Consider the following 18,384-nt stretch of genomic DNA (forward strand, 5'->3'; position numbering starts at 1 on the left):
ATTGTTGGGTGAGTTTGGTGTGGAAGAACTGGCCCACAGGAAACAGGTTTCTCTATGCCATCAAGCATCTTTGGGATGAACTAGGAGAGAGACTGTGGGTCAGGACTTTTTGGTCAATATTAGTGCCTGACCTCACAAATACTCTGAATGAAAGGGCAAAAAATCAATCCACAGACACTCTAAAAGACACTTCCTAAATGAGTAGAGGCTAAGCTGCACATTAATACTCCACATTAATACCTATGAATTTAGAATGGCATGTCATTGAAGGTCCTGTGAGCGTAGTGGCAGGAATCCCTATACTTTTGTCTATTTAATGTGTGCATAACATAATGCCTGAGGACAGTAGTCTAAATATTATTTGTCTCATGCACTCTGTTTAAGTCAGCATAGGTCAGAATATTGACTGTCATAAGTCACTCATTGGTCTGTAACTATTTTGGGTAGTAAATGGAAAGTGATCGGATTTTCTGAATCAAAATATTAATACGTATTGTTTTTTTCTCTGTATTTTATGATTTCCTTTCTAATTCATGTAAGTGCCGCAGCGAATGTGTGTAAATATTCACTATGTATTTTGAATGGCCAATTAAATAACACACAATCTATTAAAATATTTAATTGTTAAGGTGTATGGTCAGATAATCATGACTATTTGAGACCAATCTACAACTGCAAATGACAAATTTTGTGTGCTGGTATTTATTGTATGACTCCTCTAGGGGGCACTACCGTCAGACAACTGTTGCCTTGTGTGGTGAGTGACTGAATGTTTTGTGTTCTGCCTGTAGGGGGATGGACTGCTACCTGTGGGTTTTCAGTGTCGTCATTACATCATGCTTTAGTGGCAGTATTGATCATGTTGGGTGTAGTCTACAGGCCTACTGTGTCAAAAACGGGTTTAGTTCTCCATCTAAATTCTGGAATCAGTCTAAAGGATCTACCGCAGAATGTGTCTGAACTCAGTCCATACAGACTCATATTTGTATGCATTATGTCTGGTTTGTAATCACCAACACAGGGCCGCTTCACCCCACCCCTTGCTCGGCTATACAACATAAGTCTTACAATTCTCTTATAACAGTTAACATAATTCTATCTGTTGTACACTGCTGTCAAACATTTATGGAGGTAATGTTTTTTTTATGGAACAAGAGCTGAATAATTAAGCAATAAAATAATAATAGATTAATGGGCTCTTCTTGCCTGGGTTACATTTCAGCTTGCATATTTTTGTGATGTGCAGTTGGATACACAATAGCCTAGTCTAAACCTCCTTCCCTTAACTTGACACAAGAAGAAGCAGATCAATTCCTGAGGCTTAAATCCTTTTGAGTCCAAATGCATGTCAAATAAGGCACACCTAGGTAAAAGCCAGAATCGGCGTCAGATAACTGTTATTAGCTAATGGCAATGCAGAGTTTGTTATGTCAACAAATAACAGCAAGATCAGACAAAGCCCTAGTTCAGTGGGCTACTGTTTTGACAACATGAGAGAGAATTAAGGCACACTGCACATTATGTACAAAACAAACCACTGAGGAAAAATACTTTGAGTCCACATTTGTCCAAATGTATTTTAAAAAATGGTAATTTGTATATCACGTGACTTTATTGCAAAATAATTTCAAAAATACATTTTGCATTGTTTTATGTAGGCTATAGCCTACAATACATGCCATACTTTGTGAAGATAAGAAAAGTTTAACACAACTTCTTGAATTAAAAACATGTCTTCATTAGGCATCACTTAAGGGAAGAGGAGAAATAGACTTCTCATCACTTAAGGGAAGAGGAGAAATAGACTAGACCGCATAGTCTGTCTGCCTCTTCACCACTTCCATGTCTTGAACTGTCTATCCACTAGCCACTTTACCATTGTCTTCTGCCTCGCTGTTTGCGTGCTTTATTAGCACATATGCACAACCCCTCCCTCCATGCCACAGACGAAATGTGACCACACTTATACTTTCTTAATATAGTTATTTATACATAGATATATAGACTTTATTCTTGCACTGTTGCACTGTTTGACTTACTCATTTGCACCATCATCATGACACTCATTCACAAAGAGCACCTTACCTTACCTTATGCACAGAGGACCACAGGCTCAGTCCCTGCTTCAGTCATTGCAAGCGCACCTCATTGATTAATCACCCACTATGTGGATACTGTTTTTTAGAATTGATTTAGATTAAGTTTTATTTAGTATAATTTGTATAGTATATTTAGTATATTCTTTATCTTCTACAGTCCGTATTGCTTAGTTGTTTTTTATATATATATATATATATATACTTTTAATTACTTTTTCTGCTGTTAGTGAATGTGTGTGTGTATGTCTGTATGCTACTGTGACCTTGCATTTCCCCTTGGGATCAAAAAAGTGTCTATCTATCTATCTATCTATCTACAAGGCCTAATTCAGCCTACTGTTAGAAGTCAGGTGTGTTGTAAACTGGACACCAACAGGGCATAGGCCTAAATTTAATGTAATTCTACAGAAAACATGCACTGCACTCTATTTGAATATAAATATGAATACCTGACAACCCATTCGTGCTCCAAACGGGAATTAATGATTTCCCCTTAGCTCTGTTTGGGGATTAGCATTCAGGGAGGGAGGGTGAGTGCACGTTAAAAGGGCAACGTGACTCCTTGAGCCTTCCAACCAGTGTTTAATCAAGCATGCATGTTGGGCACAAAGTCGTGGCGGATTGCTAGTCAAGTGGATCAGTCGGATTTCTCGTCTTTCTTGTTGTTTTACTTTACTTTTATATACACTCAAGTGTTTTTTTTTTTAGTTTTAAAGAGCATTTTGTGTCGTCTGTTTGATCAAGGCAAGGCAGATAATAGGCTGATTGGGAAAAGCTTCTTTGGTTTACCTTAGCCGTCCCTCCGGTATTATTGGCCTCGCAAGACTATTATTACGCACCTGTGATGTGGGTTGTCCATCGGAACAGACATTGGATACGGGACATTTGACACCCTGTAGCTGATCGTAATGAACTTTCAAGCATTTACAGAGACACAGGCACTGATCGTACTTATTTGAAGACTACTATACGGGCGGAAAAACTGACCTGTCGATCGATTCCGATGTTTTTTTGAATGAGGACATAGACATTTTCTTTAACTAGTCCCAAATGGACAGTCTGAATGGATATCATGTTTCGGACGATTTTCTCAACAGCAACTCCAACAGCAGCAGCAGCAGCAGCAAAGACACATCACAAAGGTAAGCTAATGGATGATCACATAAGTTTTCTTAGTTTATCGGTTACAGGCTGGCTACTTTTGACACTACATAATCGCTCGGACTATGAAATCTGCAGGTCTGCCTGTATTTCAAACAGCGAAGACCATTCGACGTCCTACAAAATCCCCACCGAGAAATCACCTGTTTGTCAGGTGATCTGTTTGTGACATTACCACGACATTATTAACCGTTTTTTGCTCGTTTGATCGTCCAACTTAGAACTAATTTTTTTACTAAATGATCTTACCTTCCCATATGTACTAATGTATGTAAATGAAACCAATCCGAGTGTGCTGTGACATGCACGCAAGCTTTGGACAAGTTGCTTGTTGTGAGTGGTCTGCGACTAAGACATTTTATTTAGGGTTAAGGACAACAGACGTTTGGACGAGGCTATATCGCCCATCTGTGTTCATTAAAACTTCCTTGTATAGGCGTAGGCCTATGTTGAAGTTATACGTTCATATCACGTTTAATAATTTACAGTAAATTACAGAAACACATCCTATTTGTGTTTGCTATATTCTGTATAGGATATGTTTTACAATATAAAGGAATTAACCCAAATGTGTCTAAGTGTAGGCCTTTGTGGCATTATGGATTTAGGGGATCATTTAAATAAACAGAATTAGGTTATTTTCATGATGTGCCATGCAACATGTCTACACAGGGTTGATCCCTATGGGTTTGAGAGGCCTGAGAGCTTCAACTATGAGTCCCACGAAGAGATGATGTCTGAGTATCTGGCTGTGCTTCAAAGAAGATCTGTGAAGTGGTCCAAACTTTTGCAGGGAAATGTGAAAGTGGAGAAGAATTTAAAAGGTCAGAGAGATGGACATCCAAACAATGTACCTTTTACATTAGTTCTGAAAGTCCCTGTACCCCACCTCCTTTTTGTTCTCTCTGTCTCTTTGTCCTATTTCTTATTCACACACACACACACACATCATCATGAGTGTATCTGGTGTCTGTCACACACAGTGAAGCGCTATGTGCGGAAAGGAGTACCTAAGGAGCACCGCGCTCAGATCTGGATGGCAGCTAGTGGTGCTCAGGAGCAGTTGGAGAAGCACCCAGGGTACTACCACTCTCTCCTGGAGCAGAAGCACGATGCTAAGCTGGAGGAGACCATTCGCTTAGGTGGGCTTCATAGGGGATGGGCTAGACATGCAGCAAGGCCTCATAATCTCCACTAGCACCTTATTTAGGGCCAGTTTCCCATACATGAATTAGACTGAAAGTTGTTTTTTCTCTCAATGGCGAACCATTGAAGTTCTCATTTATTCAGAATTTAAGATTAATCCATGTATGGGAATCCGGCCCTTATATTGTTTTAAATCGTCAAGTTGAACTAAGTCTAATGTTTGTGTGAGATGGGGCTGGAAAGAAAGTGCGTGTGCGTGTATGTGTTAGTTGAAACAAATTTGAGGGTTGAGGAAGGAAGGCAAAGAGAAAGGGGAACATAAAAATAAAAGGCCAGTCTGTTTATGTGCTTGTATTGAACTGTGGTCATGCCCTTTAATAGATATGCACAGGACCTTCCCGGACAATGTCCTTTTCAGAAGTTCCTCTGATTCTGGCCTACAGACGTCCCTGTACAATGTGCTCCTAGCTTATGGACACCACAACAAAGACGTGGGATACTGCCAGGTACTACTACTATCATACTTATAACCTCACTGGGGCCTGCTATCTGTACTTTGTAGTGTTTTGCTAGAGGACAAGGGAATGTTTGTTCCATGTTTTCTGAAGCTATGCATAGTTGTGGCCTCCTCCTTTTCAGTAATAGGCTCATTAAACAGGCTGCAGAAGCCTTTCAAAAGACAGGGCACTTTTTATGGATGTCTGCCCGGTTTCGAATCCATGTGACCTTTGTGCTTCTGTGTGTGTATGTATGTGCGCACACGCTGGCACACCAAAATTCTGATATTTGAGGGGAAATTATGTATCATTTTATGTTTCTAAAAAAGAACATTTGAGAACATGTAACCGTTTTCCCCCATTTTGATTGTTTTCAAACCGGAAAACGTATTTGGTCTGTCAACATGTATAGTCCAAATAACGTTGCTTAGGCAGATATTATTATTATTATTATTATTATTATTATTATTATTATCATTATTGTTTTTATTGTTGTTGTTTTTTGTTATGTGTATGTTTAGCTATTGAAACTGAGTACTACAGAATTATATGTTAAAATATTTATTTTGTTGCAACAAGGAAGCCAAGACTATGGCTAGAGGTGTACGTCCTATTTTGTCTTTGCTTAGTTTCTAAAGAGGTCATTACATGAGAAGACGACTAGGAAAAACGAGGAAATGTCTAAGGGCTTTTAAAGGGGCAAGATGTGTGTGTGAGATAGGTGGAGTGGGGGGGTTAAGCTGCTTTCTCTCTAAAACCACAACACAAGACATGAACACCGCCCATGGTAATTTTACATGGTAGAATTACTCTGACTTGTTTCCAGCTGTGTTCCAGCACATAATAGAAACTGTTAAATGTTAAGTATACTGTAGCAGAATGATAAAGACTTACAAATGAAATAACTCTACCTTGTAGTTTCATTGCCCTTTACTGATTTATTTATTCTGATAAAGACTTACAAATGAAATAACTCTACCTTGTAGTTTCATTGCCCTTTATTGATTGATTTGTTTTGATTAAGACTTACCAAAGAAATAACTCTACCTTGTAGTTTCATTGCCCTTTACTGATTGATTTATTTCTTTGATCAGGTTGTAAAGTTTCATATAGGAAATGCCTTTAGTGACTATATTCAGTATTTGGCTGGAGCATTTTGCTAATAATTTGATTAAACATTTGGATGTGGCTTGTCAGCTGCTGGTCAGGACATTGTGTTAACTGTTTTGAATATGAAAACCTCAGAATGTTTTGAATATGAACTCCTGAACTTGTACATATGTGTCTTTCTGAATAGCTTAATGTGATCAAATTGAACATTTTAAATCCCACCGAATGGAATGGAAATGGGAATGAACACTGCAGAGAAATTTAATTTCTTAGTCGTCCTGAATTTGATTGTAGGAAAAAACACCACCTGGTGGTTTTGGTGTGTACCCCAGTAGTAGAGGATCTCTTGGTCACCTAATTCATGTCACTGTCTTCCCTGAGCCTGGCTACACCCACCCTGTAAACACTTATCTTATCTCCTGGCTGTGCTGTCCATATGATACAGAGCACACATAGGGGAATGGTATTTGTTCTACAGATACGAGCTGAATCACTGATTTTTCCTGAGAACAAAGTTAGTGTTTTTAGAGCAAAGGACTTACCCTCCCCTATCCTCTGGAGTTGTGTTCACAACCATGCTATTCCTTTGGATTTCAGGGCATGAATTTTATTGCAGGCTATCTGATCATCATTACAAAAGATGAGGAGAAGTCCTTTTGGCTGATGGACGCCTTACTGGGCAGGATATTACCAGGTCTGTGGCTTTCCCCTCCTTTTTACCTCATTCCCCTGTGTGGACCTGACCAGTAAGGATGAACGTTGTCCCCTGTGTTTGACAGACTACTACACGGTGGCCATGTTGGGTCTGAAGACGGACCAGGAGGTGCTGGGTGAGCTGGTGAAGGTGAAGGTGCCGGCTGTGTGGCACCTGATGCAGCAGCACAACGTCATGTGGACCCTGGTGGTGTCCCGCTGGTTTATCTGCCTCTTCATCGACATCCTACCAGTGGAGGTAGGAAGGCTGTTCATTATGGGGGGAAGATCATGCGGTAATGAAGTTACACTCCCACTAGCTTTTTTTGGTGGCACTCGGCAATTAATTAACCAAAATTTAAGAACAATATGATAGCTTGTATGTGCCTACATGTACTTAAATAGTAGCACAAAATGGCTGTGTGTGTGTGTGTGTGTGTCACACAGTCACCATCACCTACTGGCAACCCTTCACTCAACACCACCATCTACAAGCTGATGGGTGTACAGTCACTACATGTACACATACAAATTCATTTATTTCATGGCCCCCCATGGACAGAATTTCACGAAACTTGCCATGCCCCCAGAGGCTTTTAACATGACCATACACATCAAATTTGGGGCTGTTCAGAACATCTTAGCCGAAGATAGAGAAAGAATTCTGTGACTTCCATATCAGTACTTGCATGAAAAATTTCAAACGAAATATACTAAATCAAGTGTCTTACCATGGCGCTTTCTTTTGGAAATTATTTTCACTTTTGGGCTTGCCATTGGGGGAGGGGGGAAAAACAGCATTTTATGGTAATGGAGTTACAGAACAGCATATTTTGTATAATATATAACGTCTCCTAAAACCCCTTTAGATATACATTTTTTTTCTTAATTTTTATGTCAAAACCATTTATTTTTTACCCTAGATGTTAACATACGTGTGATCTTCCCCATGGACAGAGTGTATTTGTGAAGGATTTTAATCAGATTCTATATTGATCTTCCTGCCTTTGATCATCCTCCCCGGCAGACAGTGTTGAGGATCTGGGACTGTTTGTTCTACGAGGGTTCTAAGATCCTATTCCGCGTGGCCCTCACGCTGATCCGACACCACCAGACACTCCTGCTGCAGGCACAGAACCTTCCAGATGTCTGTGAGCGCTTCAAACAGATCACCCATGGGGAGTTCGTAGAGGACTGCCACTCTTTCACGCAGGTGAGAGTTTAGCTGATGCTTAGCATGTAAGTGTACTACTAGACACATTTTACTAGGTAAGCAAAGCTCAGATTCCATTCTCTTCTAAGCACAGAAACATGCAAACGTGAACTCCGTCCCATAATTTGTTTGCTTAGAAAAACATGCATGCATACTTTGCATTCCCTTAGGCTTTTCCTTGAATTAACTCTGGAAAATATTTTAATATCTGAAATGCCAATGTGTGAACGATCAAGTAAAAAGTTGTTATTTTAAGTCTGAATAACCTACATACTCAATGATCTTTCAGAAAATCTTTTTGGAGCCGGGAAGTTTGTCCATGGCGACTATAAGGAAACTCCGTCAGACATGCCGAGATCGCATAGTGGCTGAGGAGGCCGCCCTGCGGCCGTGAGATCAGGTCCTCCTCTACGCCTGCACACACATTCCTCACGTGTCCTGGTAATGACCCAGAGACAGGGCCTCCCAATGACCATTCTCTGCACTGCCTTCTGGTGTCTGTGTACTGGTCTGGAAATGGCATATAAATTCTAATGCAATAGAAAAGATGTCATTCCGCATTAAAGTAATTTTTGTGAAAGAATGAAATTAACTCAGGCGTCCCCAATTTGTTTAATCAGTTTTATTTCCAAACTGTTAAACAGCTTACAGAAAAAAGATGATTGTGTTGTGAAGACCATTTATGCTGTAATGTCTCATTTCTACCAATGTTCTATATGAAGGTTAAGTGCTTTTGTACTGTTTTGACTTGCTGTATGTATGTATATACGAATGTAGTGAGTATGACTGCCAGAAATGAAAAACACTTTTGACCATACGGTGGTATTGTCCTTCATTTCACCTCTTCAGGTTTGCACAGTAGATAGCATTCACTAGTAATGGAGCATAGATTAAACAAGTCACACTACTTCTCGTTTGTCCCTTTTTATTGAAATATCACAGCATTTCAAAAGTGATCCAAACATTCACTATTAAAACAATTAAATTACTAGTAATGGCTGGCAGTCATCCATACCCTCAGTGAAAGATCAACTGCATCTCCCGTACCTATACCCCACTCTTGAGGCTAACGAGCTTGCGCATGGAAAAAGTGAGAATCCAACCAGCGACACTGACCTGATGAGTCCTGGCTTAGCAGTGCAGTGAAACATCCTGTACAGGGTAACAATCTCACACTCGCACAACTCCGGTCAGCCCACCCTTCCACCTAACTAGTATGTAACAGTCTCACAAACACTGGATAATACCCTGCACAGTGAAGTAACGTCAACTCCCTTTTGGTGATTCTAATGCACAACACCACTTAAATACCGTATCACCATCTCTCCATCACCTGCGTCCTCTGCAGATTCCAAGCACTGCACATGGTGCCCATAATGAGCACTGAAGGCTTCCTGTGGAATTTCCCTCCAGTCAAAATATGTTAATTAATTAAGTAACCACAACTAGATGCTGTCAAAGTAAACGGCAGACCTGCCCTGAAAGGCAAGGCCTTGATTTTTTTTTTTTTTTTTTTTTTTAGCTTAATGACATTTGAATACCAATCTGTAACCGTTGGATCTGTGGACAAGGAGATGGACAAATGTCCATTTAACTGCTTTCTGGGTGTCTAAGTCTTGAGTGCCAGTGCAAAGCCAATTGTAGCAGTAAAGGGCCTCATTCGGAGGCCGGTTTAGTTTTAGTGTAAGGATTATGCGAGTATGTACAAGAGGAAGGGGGTGGGGGAGCGACTACGTGCACTAGGGACCTGCACGGAGCAGACGTCAGAGATACGAAAGTCATGTCAGTCAAAATGGTTTCCTTTTTCTTCTATGGTACTTGGAACACATCCTTATTGTCTATATATGAGGGAAAACCCTGGAAACAAGACACCAAAAAAGACGACAAGCAACAGCAGCAAAAAAAGTTAAAACAATCCCTAAAGCATTTCTTCTATAAAACTCTTCAGACTAAGACCCAAACTGAACAAAGGCGCATGAGTTAAGTTGGCCACACACACACACACACACACACACACGCACGCGCACACGCGCACACAGCCTGAGCTTTTGAGTCTGCTCAGAGCATGTCTTAATAGCATGTTACATGTCATATTATATTCCTGTTTGTTTGTGTTTTTTTTTTTTTTATACAAGAGATCGGGATCAGGAAGTCCTGGAAGAGCAAGGCCAACCTTGGCACGGGTTCAAGGCAGGGCAATATGGGTTTGGGGCAGGGTTTCAGAAAAGCAGCTGGGGGCCTGTACCATGGGCATAAAGGAAGCTGGGGTTTTGTGGATACATGGAGTAAGAAGCTAAGGCTAGCGGGTGAGGGTGGAGGATGGAGGTGTAGGTGAGGTTGTGGGGCGAGGATCGGGTGGTGGTGGTTGGCTGTGCTCCCTGGCTTTTTTTGAGACGAGGAGACGAGGGCGGTGCTCAGATGGTCTGGTAGCCTGCATGACTCCTCTTGCGGCCAATCAGGTAGGCCATGAGCACGATGAGCACCAGGCCAGAGAGCGCGGCGCCCACGATGATGGGGATCAGCATGTCGTCCTCGTCCAGCTCACACTCTTCAGCTGGGGGGGGAAGGAAGGTGGGGGACAGTTAACACATCTGGTCTCAACACAGAAACTCTTGGACTCAGAACATGCAGATAGGTTGGTAAAATGAACCCATTTTATAGTCATCAAATTAATATCATGGCTGTGGATCACACACTGTAAATCACAAATCCAAGGCTTTGCCTTTCCTGAATATTGGTGAACAAATACAGATGTGTGTTGTCCTTTATTATCAAGACTCACCTTCACCAAACTGGTCTGCTCTCACACCGAAAGGTTGTACCTGCAGCTGGTAGGTGTTGAGGGAGAATTTCTCATCCACGTTCAAGATCTGCTCCTCCCGACACATATAGGACCGGCCCAGAGTGCCTCTCAGATAGTCCAGACTGGTGTTGGAGGCATGGAATGAATCTAATGATGGGATATGGGACAAAATAAAATTACAACAATGTTTAGCCAAAAGGTCTGAAAACCTTCCTCTCAAAATCAGCAACATCCAGGTTTTTTGTTAGTTTGTAATAAATTAACCAACAAACATCATCATAACTACAAAATCAATGATATATTCACGTTCAACAACGTTTCTACATGATCCAAAACAATTAAGGAAAATAATGTAAATACAACACAGGGATCAGGAACGTAACTTTATATTATAACAGTATACACATATGTAACATGGTGTTTCTGTGCAAAACATCAGCCTAAGCTAAGCACTAAACTCGTGACCTACAGCCTATTTGTAATGCCTTAGACCAAAGGCATGTCATTTCTGTTCTTGATAAACATCTGATAAGCCCAGCTTGGATACAACAAAAGCTACCAGCACAATCTGGTAATGTAAAAAGTCCACACAACTAAGAAGTCTCTGTTTAAGCACAACTCTGCAAGCAAATGTTACAGATTTAGTTCCTCAGCCTAAGGAGTAACAACCAAAAATCACACACTACTTTTGTAAAATTCCTATGGAAGCTTCGAAAGACAATCCATCATAGTTACTTTCGTTCTATAATTCATAGTTTCTACTTTGGACACAGACACACACAGGTTTTTGTACAAGCAAAAATCTCACCAGCCATATCGGGCCAGATTGCTGATAGGGCCAAGCTGTTCAGGTGATATTTCTTCGATGTAGTGTTCTGGAAGCGCAAATAGCAGTTAAAATACAGGTCATACGCAGAACATTGGAAAATCAGCATTAGTGACTATGGCACCACCTAGTGGTCCAAGTTTCCTCTACTCAGAATGTGGAGATGCAACCAACAATTACATAAGGCCTTTCAATGCCTGCTTTGTAACAAAGGATTTAAGAGTGCACTAAAAATCAACATTTTAGATGGAGCTCCATTATCCATGCTAATGGTGGCATTGTTTCTTCAATATTTTCTCCTCACTCGGTCATCACAAGGGCATTCTCATGCCCCTGAACTCACCAGTGCAAAGGAGAAGGTGAGGTTGGTCCCGTCCTCCATGAGGATGAGGGTGGCTGTGTCTGATTCACAGGAGCCAGTGTGCTTGGTCTGGTTGGGATGCAGATTCATCAACTCCTGGACAGTCTGGACCGTTTAAAGAACAGGTTCAGCAATGATCATGCCTACTCACACATCAAATTCATCAAAACAGATCAGATCACTAAACCAAAGTCTAAAATAGCAAGAATTTGGAATGACAAACAAAGAGCTGCAGAACTATGGTCTGTCTGTTGACCGATAGGGCAACTACAATCTGAACACCAGCCCGTGTGCACACAAGCATACTTGCTGTTAGTGGGCTTAGGTGCTAATTAAATGTGTGAGGTAACCACACATCAGCACAACACAAGGATGGGGCATTTGTGAGGACAAACAGACAGGGGGGATATGGTAGATCAAGTTGTGCTTTGCTATACCAAGAAATCCATTAAGAAATCCTTTCACAGGTTGAGTGACTGCAGTGTATTTGTTGGGTTAAAGTACTAAAGCAATTTTCTTAATGGGATCTCTCTTCTCTATACTCAATGTGTGTTGAACCTGATAGGCATCTCTGCAGGCTCTCGTTTATTGATTTCTTCAGTGAGTGTGGGAGATACTTGAGAAATCCATACATGTTGTTTTTCTGCACTACCAAGATGACAAGTTTGCACGTAGCTATGATTTCAGCCAGGTTTTCTTTCCCATTGAGAGAGATTTGCTTTGGACTTTGATGTTTCAAAGAAAATATTCTACTTCAATGATAATTTAGTCCTGGAATACATGCCAACTATTAGCAATGTTACCCATCCTATTCAAGAGGCTGAGAGATCAAGAGGAAAGAGCACAAAACTAAAAAGGACTAGTCATACACAAGGAGAACCTTCACAAGGGATCAAAACATTTTCATCTTGAGACTTAAGATTTACACAACTTTCCTAATACTAGACAAACTAGGGAAATGGAGGATCTAACTGTTTGCTGTAAATAATCAGATGTCATCTCCAGAGGGCATGTGTGTCGAAAAGCAGCACACTGGCCCTTTCTTACAGACGGGAGTATAAGCATGGGTTGAACAGCCTGCAGACAGGGGAAGGTCAGCGTGACTGCTGCTGCTCAAGGGCGTGCGTACCTTATTCTCGTTGTTGAGGAAAGTGACGTTGAGCTGCAGTCCCATGCGAGCCATAAGACAAACCGTCCCAGTGGAGTTGGTGACATTGTAGTTGCCCCTCTCTGGGTTGCCAGGAGCTGCAGGGGTGGCCAGAGCAGTGCTGGACTGGGGGGCAGCAGTGGTGGCTGCTACCTCTTGAGTGAAGCTCTGATGCAACGTTGCCGCTGTGGAAATATAATTGCTGGTATTACTCCGTAAGCCTACACTATGAGAAAATGTATCAACAGATTTTTTTTTTTTTTTTTTTTTTAAATGTCACAGCACACCACCATGCTATTAAACATAACTCACCAGATGTATTGCCATATATCTATGTGTATTGCCCTAATGCTGCTACTGCTTGTTGGCTATTTTAGAATGTCTGATAGCCTGGTCTGATTTCACCAATAATTTTCACAAAATTCAGAGAGATAAAAAAAGTCAGACTAATCTAGCAGGGCAGGGAACCAAAGACAAATTACAGTTTTCTCATAGATGCCGATCCAGACATCTTCACCAAAGCCACCAACTCCAACACAACTTCAAGCTAGCATACAGTAGAGTAACCAAGCAGACACTGCAGTCTGCAAGAAGCACAAAAACAGTTTTTTTTTTTTATATATATATATATATATATATATATAGAAAAGGGCCAGATAACAAGCATCTATAGTACTACTGTACTACAAGTCTATGTTATCAAATAAACATGAAACAAAACTTACCAATTCCTGCATAGGTTACCAGCTACGTGCAGAGCTAGCTGACGTTATGTGCATCTTAACATGTAGAACTAGTCCAGCTGACACTGTAACGTTACATTAGCCTATATTATTTTGCTAAATGAAGGCGTATCAATATATATTTTTTTAAACATAAACGGTCAATTTACTGTTCATAACTATAACCATAGTCATGTCAGTTGGACATGTACTTTTCCAGTGAATGTCTGTCTGTCTGACTGACTGAAGTTGCTCACGAAGTTCATCACGTAAAACAGACAGCGTCAAAATTCGTGATGAACGGTTCCGGGTATTCTATTCGAACATTTCAGCTCTGATTGCAGGCCCAACCTTTGGCCCAACTGCAGTCAGACCTGCCTACCTCGCCATTAACAGGTCGATTTGATTGGCTAATCAGTCAGATGTAGCCATCAAATCAAGCCGAATCCAAACATATGATTTCTAATGGTTGCTTAGTTACCGAAAACGCAGTGATTCCTTGTGAAGGCCTGATGCGGGACTTAACAAGAGAAGACGTGCGATTGGATAAAAATGTATCGCACCCCCTCACTATTTGTTCACACAATCTGCCAATCAAATCACATATCGGACAGCGGTGGGATATCAGTAGTCAAGAACGATCGAGGAAGGAGAAGCAGAAGCAAATAATACATGCTAAAGTACAATGTTATTAAAGACACTTATTTTTCATTCGTTTGAAAATAGTTAGGCCTTCAGAGAAGGCTTTGAAGGCCCTGACGGTCCGCCCCCGTTTAATTGGCTAACTAGTGGAACAATAAATAGCCTAAGTCATCCACTTCCACAGTTATTACACCCATGTGTGGAACGGAGGTCCTAAAACCCAATTACACACCACGACTTACACGTACACGGCGGCCACCAAGTTATTTTGCTAAGTAAGATGTAACCTAATGAAAACAGGCGGTGACACTTGCCTGTGCCAGGCCAGCGGTTTGCCTCAAAGCCCCACATAGGGAGAATCACGTGAGAGAGACAATACGGTCTAGAGCACTGACATGCGCCCATATCAATGTTACCAAACCAGAAAAACAACCCCAGAAAATACGACAGGGGTCATGAACTAAAGTCGGCGAGGGCCAGTTAAATAACAAGATTATGGGGCACTGAAGGCTAGCAGCTGCTAGATGAAGTCACACAACAAAAACACTGCAAAAAATACAACAAATGACTAGCTAGCTAACGTTAGCGAACTTTCCAACTCTCCCGGTGTTTCGTAGCCGACTCTCTTACCTAACACAACGATGAATGTTAGGCCGGCGGGGAGAGGTTGTTTGCCAATGTGAGGTATCATGTTTCCAGTCAGTTGCCAAAGTGAATCTCAGCGCACTCAGCCAGAAGAACGCCAACAACAGGACGGCAGCAGGAGGAGAGCTAGGTAGACAAACAAACAAACAACGCACTCGGTCAGAAACAGTGCGCACAACATCTCGTCGAATTCAGACAACTGCAGCAAAGCTCACCCTGATTTACGTCCTTCACTCCTCTTGTGCTAAAATATGCTTCAACACGTATCAGGTCACGACGCTTTTTATTGCTGCTTTCCTGTCATTCCAGAGATGATGCCCCCTCAGCTCAGCTGCGCTCGGAAGAAATAAAATGGTCATGTGAGCGGCACTTTAGGACCACCCTGTCACGTGAGAATGAGTAAGAGAAAACACAGTAGGAGTGCTCAAGAGATGCAGCCCCTAGTGGTTGTCATAATTACTACAGCCAGGCCTATAAAACGTTTTGTGTAACACAGCAATTGTACATTTAGGCGGGTCAATATAGGGTTCAACGTTTTTTTTTATGGATTCTGGTATGGTTGGACATGATAAATAACATAACTAAAAATCTAGTAAAATCTGACCTTGGGAAAGGGGTCATTTTCAAAATGGCCGCCAAAATGGCTGTCAACAGGTTAGAATGGCTATATCAATTACTATTCAGCCTACAGGGGTGAAATCGACATCAAATGATGGTCAAATTAAACAAGAATAGGATTTTAAATGTTAAAATTAAAAATGTTTCAATGCTCTACCTTTTTCAGCCATTAATTAAAATCAATGCGTTTTAATACAGAACAAATGCAATACAGGATTATTAACCATTTCCATGGCATGGAGGAAGATAAGACATGTCTTAACTGGTGTTATATCTCATCTAGAGGTTATATGCTTTTAGAAAATATATGGTTTAGGGTGTTTAATCTGTTTTGCCTGGACAATATAGGCTCAAATGTATCCCCTTTACACTAGATTCGCCTATACAGAATAGAGGGCAATGCATTGTTCATGGCATGGAGGAAGACGGGACATGTCTTAACTGGTGTTATATCTCATCTGCAGGTTATATGCTTTCAGAAAATATGTAGTTTAGGGTGTTTGATTTGTTTTCCCTGGACTGTACATGCCAAAATGCATCTGCTTTACACTAGATTCACCAATACAGAATAGAGGGCAATGTATTGTTCATGGCATGGAGGAAGATGGGACATGTCTTAACTGGTGTTATATCTCATCTTCAGGTTAAATGCTTTCAGAAAATATATAGTTTAGGATGTTTAATCTGTTTTCCCTGGACAAAAGAGGCCAACATGTATCCGCTTTACACTAGATTCGCCTATATGAGGGCAATGTATTGTGCATTCATGGAGGAAGATGGGACATGTTAGCCTAGAAATCTAGACGCGCCCCTAGCGGCAGCAAATTACATTTGCTGCCAGGGCTAGTCTAGCAACTCTCCGTTGGCTTGTGAGCTCCAGAAATCGAAACTTAATCAGGCATTGAAATTGTGTATAGAGTCGTTTGGTGGGCTTAACATAATGTTTGATGGCAGAGTTGCAACGGTTTGGCTTGAATTCCCTGCTACTTGAAAACAAATATCCTATTTAGGCCCTATTAGTGCAGAGGGAATTTGAAAGACAACTGATTATCCCGCCCCTCGGACTGAGCACTGCGAACGGTGAGTGCCCAGACCCTACATTTTAATGTGGGTCTGGCTCGCCAGGCTAGGGACATGTTTTAAATGGTGTTATATCTTATCTACAGATTATATGCCTTCAGAAAATATATATTTTAGGGTGTTTAATTTGTTTTCCCTGGACTTAACATGCCAACATATATCCCCTTTACACTAGATTCGCCTATACAGAATAGAGGGCATTGTATTGTGCATTCATGGAGGAAGATGGGACATGTTTTAAATGGTGCGATATCTTATCTACAGATTATATGCTTTCAGAAAATATATATTTTAGTGTGTTTAATTTCTTTTTCCTGGACTGTACATGCCAACATATATCCCCTTTACACTAGATTCGCCTATACATTATAGAGGGCTTTGTATTGTGCATTCACGGAGGAAGATGGGACATGTTTTAAATTGTGCTATATTTTATCTACAGATTATATGCTTTCAGAAAATATATATTTTAGAGTGTTTCATTTGTTTTTCCTGGACTGTACATGCCAACATATATCCCCTTTACACTAGATTCGCCTATACAGAATAGAGGGCAATGTATTGTGCATTCATGGAGGAAGATGGGACATGTTTTAAATGGTGTTATATCTTATCTACAGATTATATGCTTTCAGAAAATATATATTTTAGAGTGTTTAATTTGTTTTTCCTGGACTGTACATGCCAAAATGTATCGGCTTTACACTATATTTGCCTATACAGAATAGAGTATGTATTATGCTTGGTGTGGAGGAAGATGGAAATGTTATTTTGTTGATTAATGTTATATTTCATGTACAGGGTATATGCTTTTACAATATGTAGAGTAGAGTTTGCGAGTAAGTGGCTGTTTTATGACTTTAATGAACCATGACCCATGTACTGTCTAGGCATGCATTGTATATTTGTGTAGATCAATAATTGTTGGCGTCTATCATTAGGGGGGAGCTAATTAAACTGAATCTTAAACTATATGCATAAGTAGATCAGAAATAATTATTATATCATCATTCATCATCCTCTGACTCCTCTGAAAGGAACTTGTGTGGATTGTCACATTGTCATTTTGACACATTTCACAGGCAGCAGTGCAAGGTAATCCATATCTTCTACACGAACAGCGGAGTGTCTTGCAGAAATGCACACAATTAAGAACAGTTGACTGTCTCTGTACTTGGATCTAACATGAAAGAGTATTCGATTGAGGTTGATTCCATTCCATTCAGTAATCAGTATCTGAAAGATAAACTGAGGGAGCGGTATGGGAATGACATATGTTTCACAGAAGGGAAAGGTTTTGAAGGCATGGTGACACTGAGAGAGAAAACATCATGCATCCTCAGGTCCTACTATAAGAACACTAAAAAAGGTGGAGATGAAGAGTCATCAGTGACCTCTTAATCTGATAAAACATGAAAAACACTTTCCTAGGCTGAATAATGCTTCAGATATAGCCAAAATTAGCCTCTGGTGGCCATCTTGGACACCATCTTGAAAATTATGAACTGATACTTTATTGTGACATATATGAATCAGTGACCTTTAAATCTGATTAAACACAAAAAAAACTTTCCTAGGCTGAAAAATGCGTCAGATATAGCCAAAATTAGCTTCTGGTGAC

At 40.6% G+C, this 18,384-nt stretch overlaps 2 protein-coding genes across 3 annotated transcripts; one reads left to right on the top strand and one right to left on the bottom strand.

The window, feature by feature from the left end:
* Positions 1-2,464: 2,464 nt before the first annotated feature.
* Positions 2,465-8,734, top strand: LOC125292127 (growth hormone-regulated TBC protein 1-A-like). Of its 2 annotated transcripts, XM_048239297.1 has the most exons (9): positions 2,465-3,241; positions 3,339-3,414; positions 3,933-4,084; positions 4,244-4,402; positions 4,788-4,912; positions 6,611-6,707; positions 6,793-6,965; positions 7,734-7,919; positions 8,209-8,734. In XM_048239297.1, the coding sequence occupies exons 1-9, from the start codon at positions 3,163-3,165 to the stop codon at positions 8,311-8,313; spliced, it is 1,152 nt and encodes a 383-aa protein (XP_048095254.1). In that variant the 5' UTR covers positions 2,465-3,162; the 3' UTR covers positions 8,314-8,734. The 2 variants fall into 2 exon arrangements, with proteins under 2 accessions (XP_048095254.1, XP_048095255.1); XM_048239298.1 differs by lacking the exon at positions 3,339-3,414 and having other exon boundaries at positions 2,468-3,241.
* Positions 8,735-8,827: 93 nt separating this feature from the next.
* Positions 8,828-15,441, bottom strand: lamp1b (lysosomal associated membrane protein 1b). The gene is made up of 7 exons (XM_048239299.1): positions 15,281-15,441; positions 15,051-15,191; positions 13,039-13,241; positions 11,892-12,014; positions 11,531-11,597; positions 10,702-10,869; positions 8,828-10,473 (listed from the first exon to the last, which is right to left on the bottom strand). The coding sequence occupies exons 2-7, from the start codon at positions 15,109-15,111 to the stop codon at positions 10,334-10,336; spliced, it is 762 nt and encodes a 253-aa protein (XP_048095256.1). The 5' UTR covers positions 15,112-15,191; positions 15,281-15,441; the 3' UTR covers positions 8,828-10,333.
* Positions 15,442-18,384: the final 2,943 nt, after the last annotated feature.

The sequence above is a fragment of the Alosa alosa genome, chromosome 3 (assembly GCF_017589495.1).
Source record: "Alosa alosa isolate M-15738 ecotype Scorff River chromosome 3, AALO_Geno_1.1, whole genome shotgun sequence".
Lineage (NCBI taxonomy): Eukaryota > Metazoa > Chordata > Actinopteri > Clupeiformes > Clupeidae > Alosa > Alosa alosa.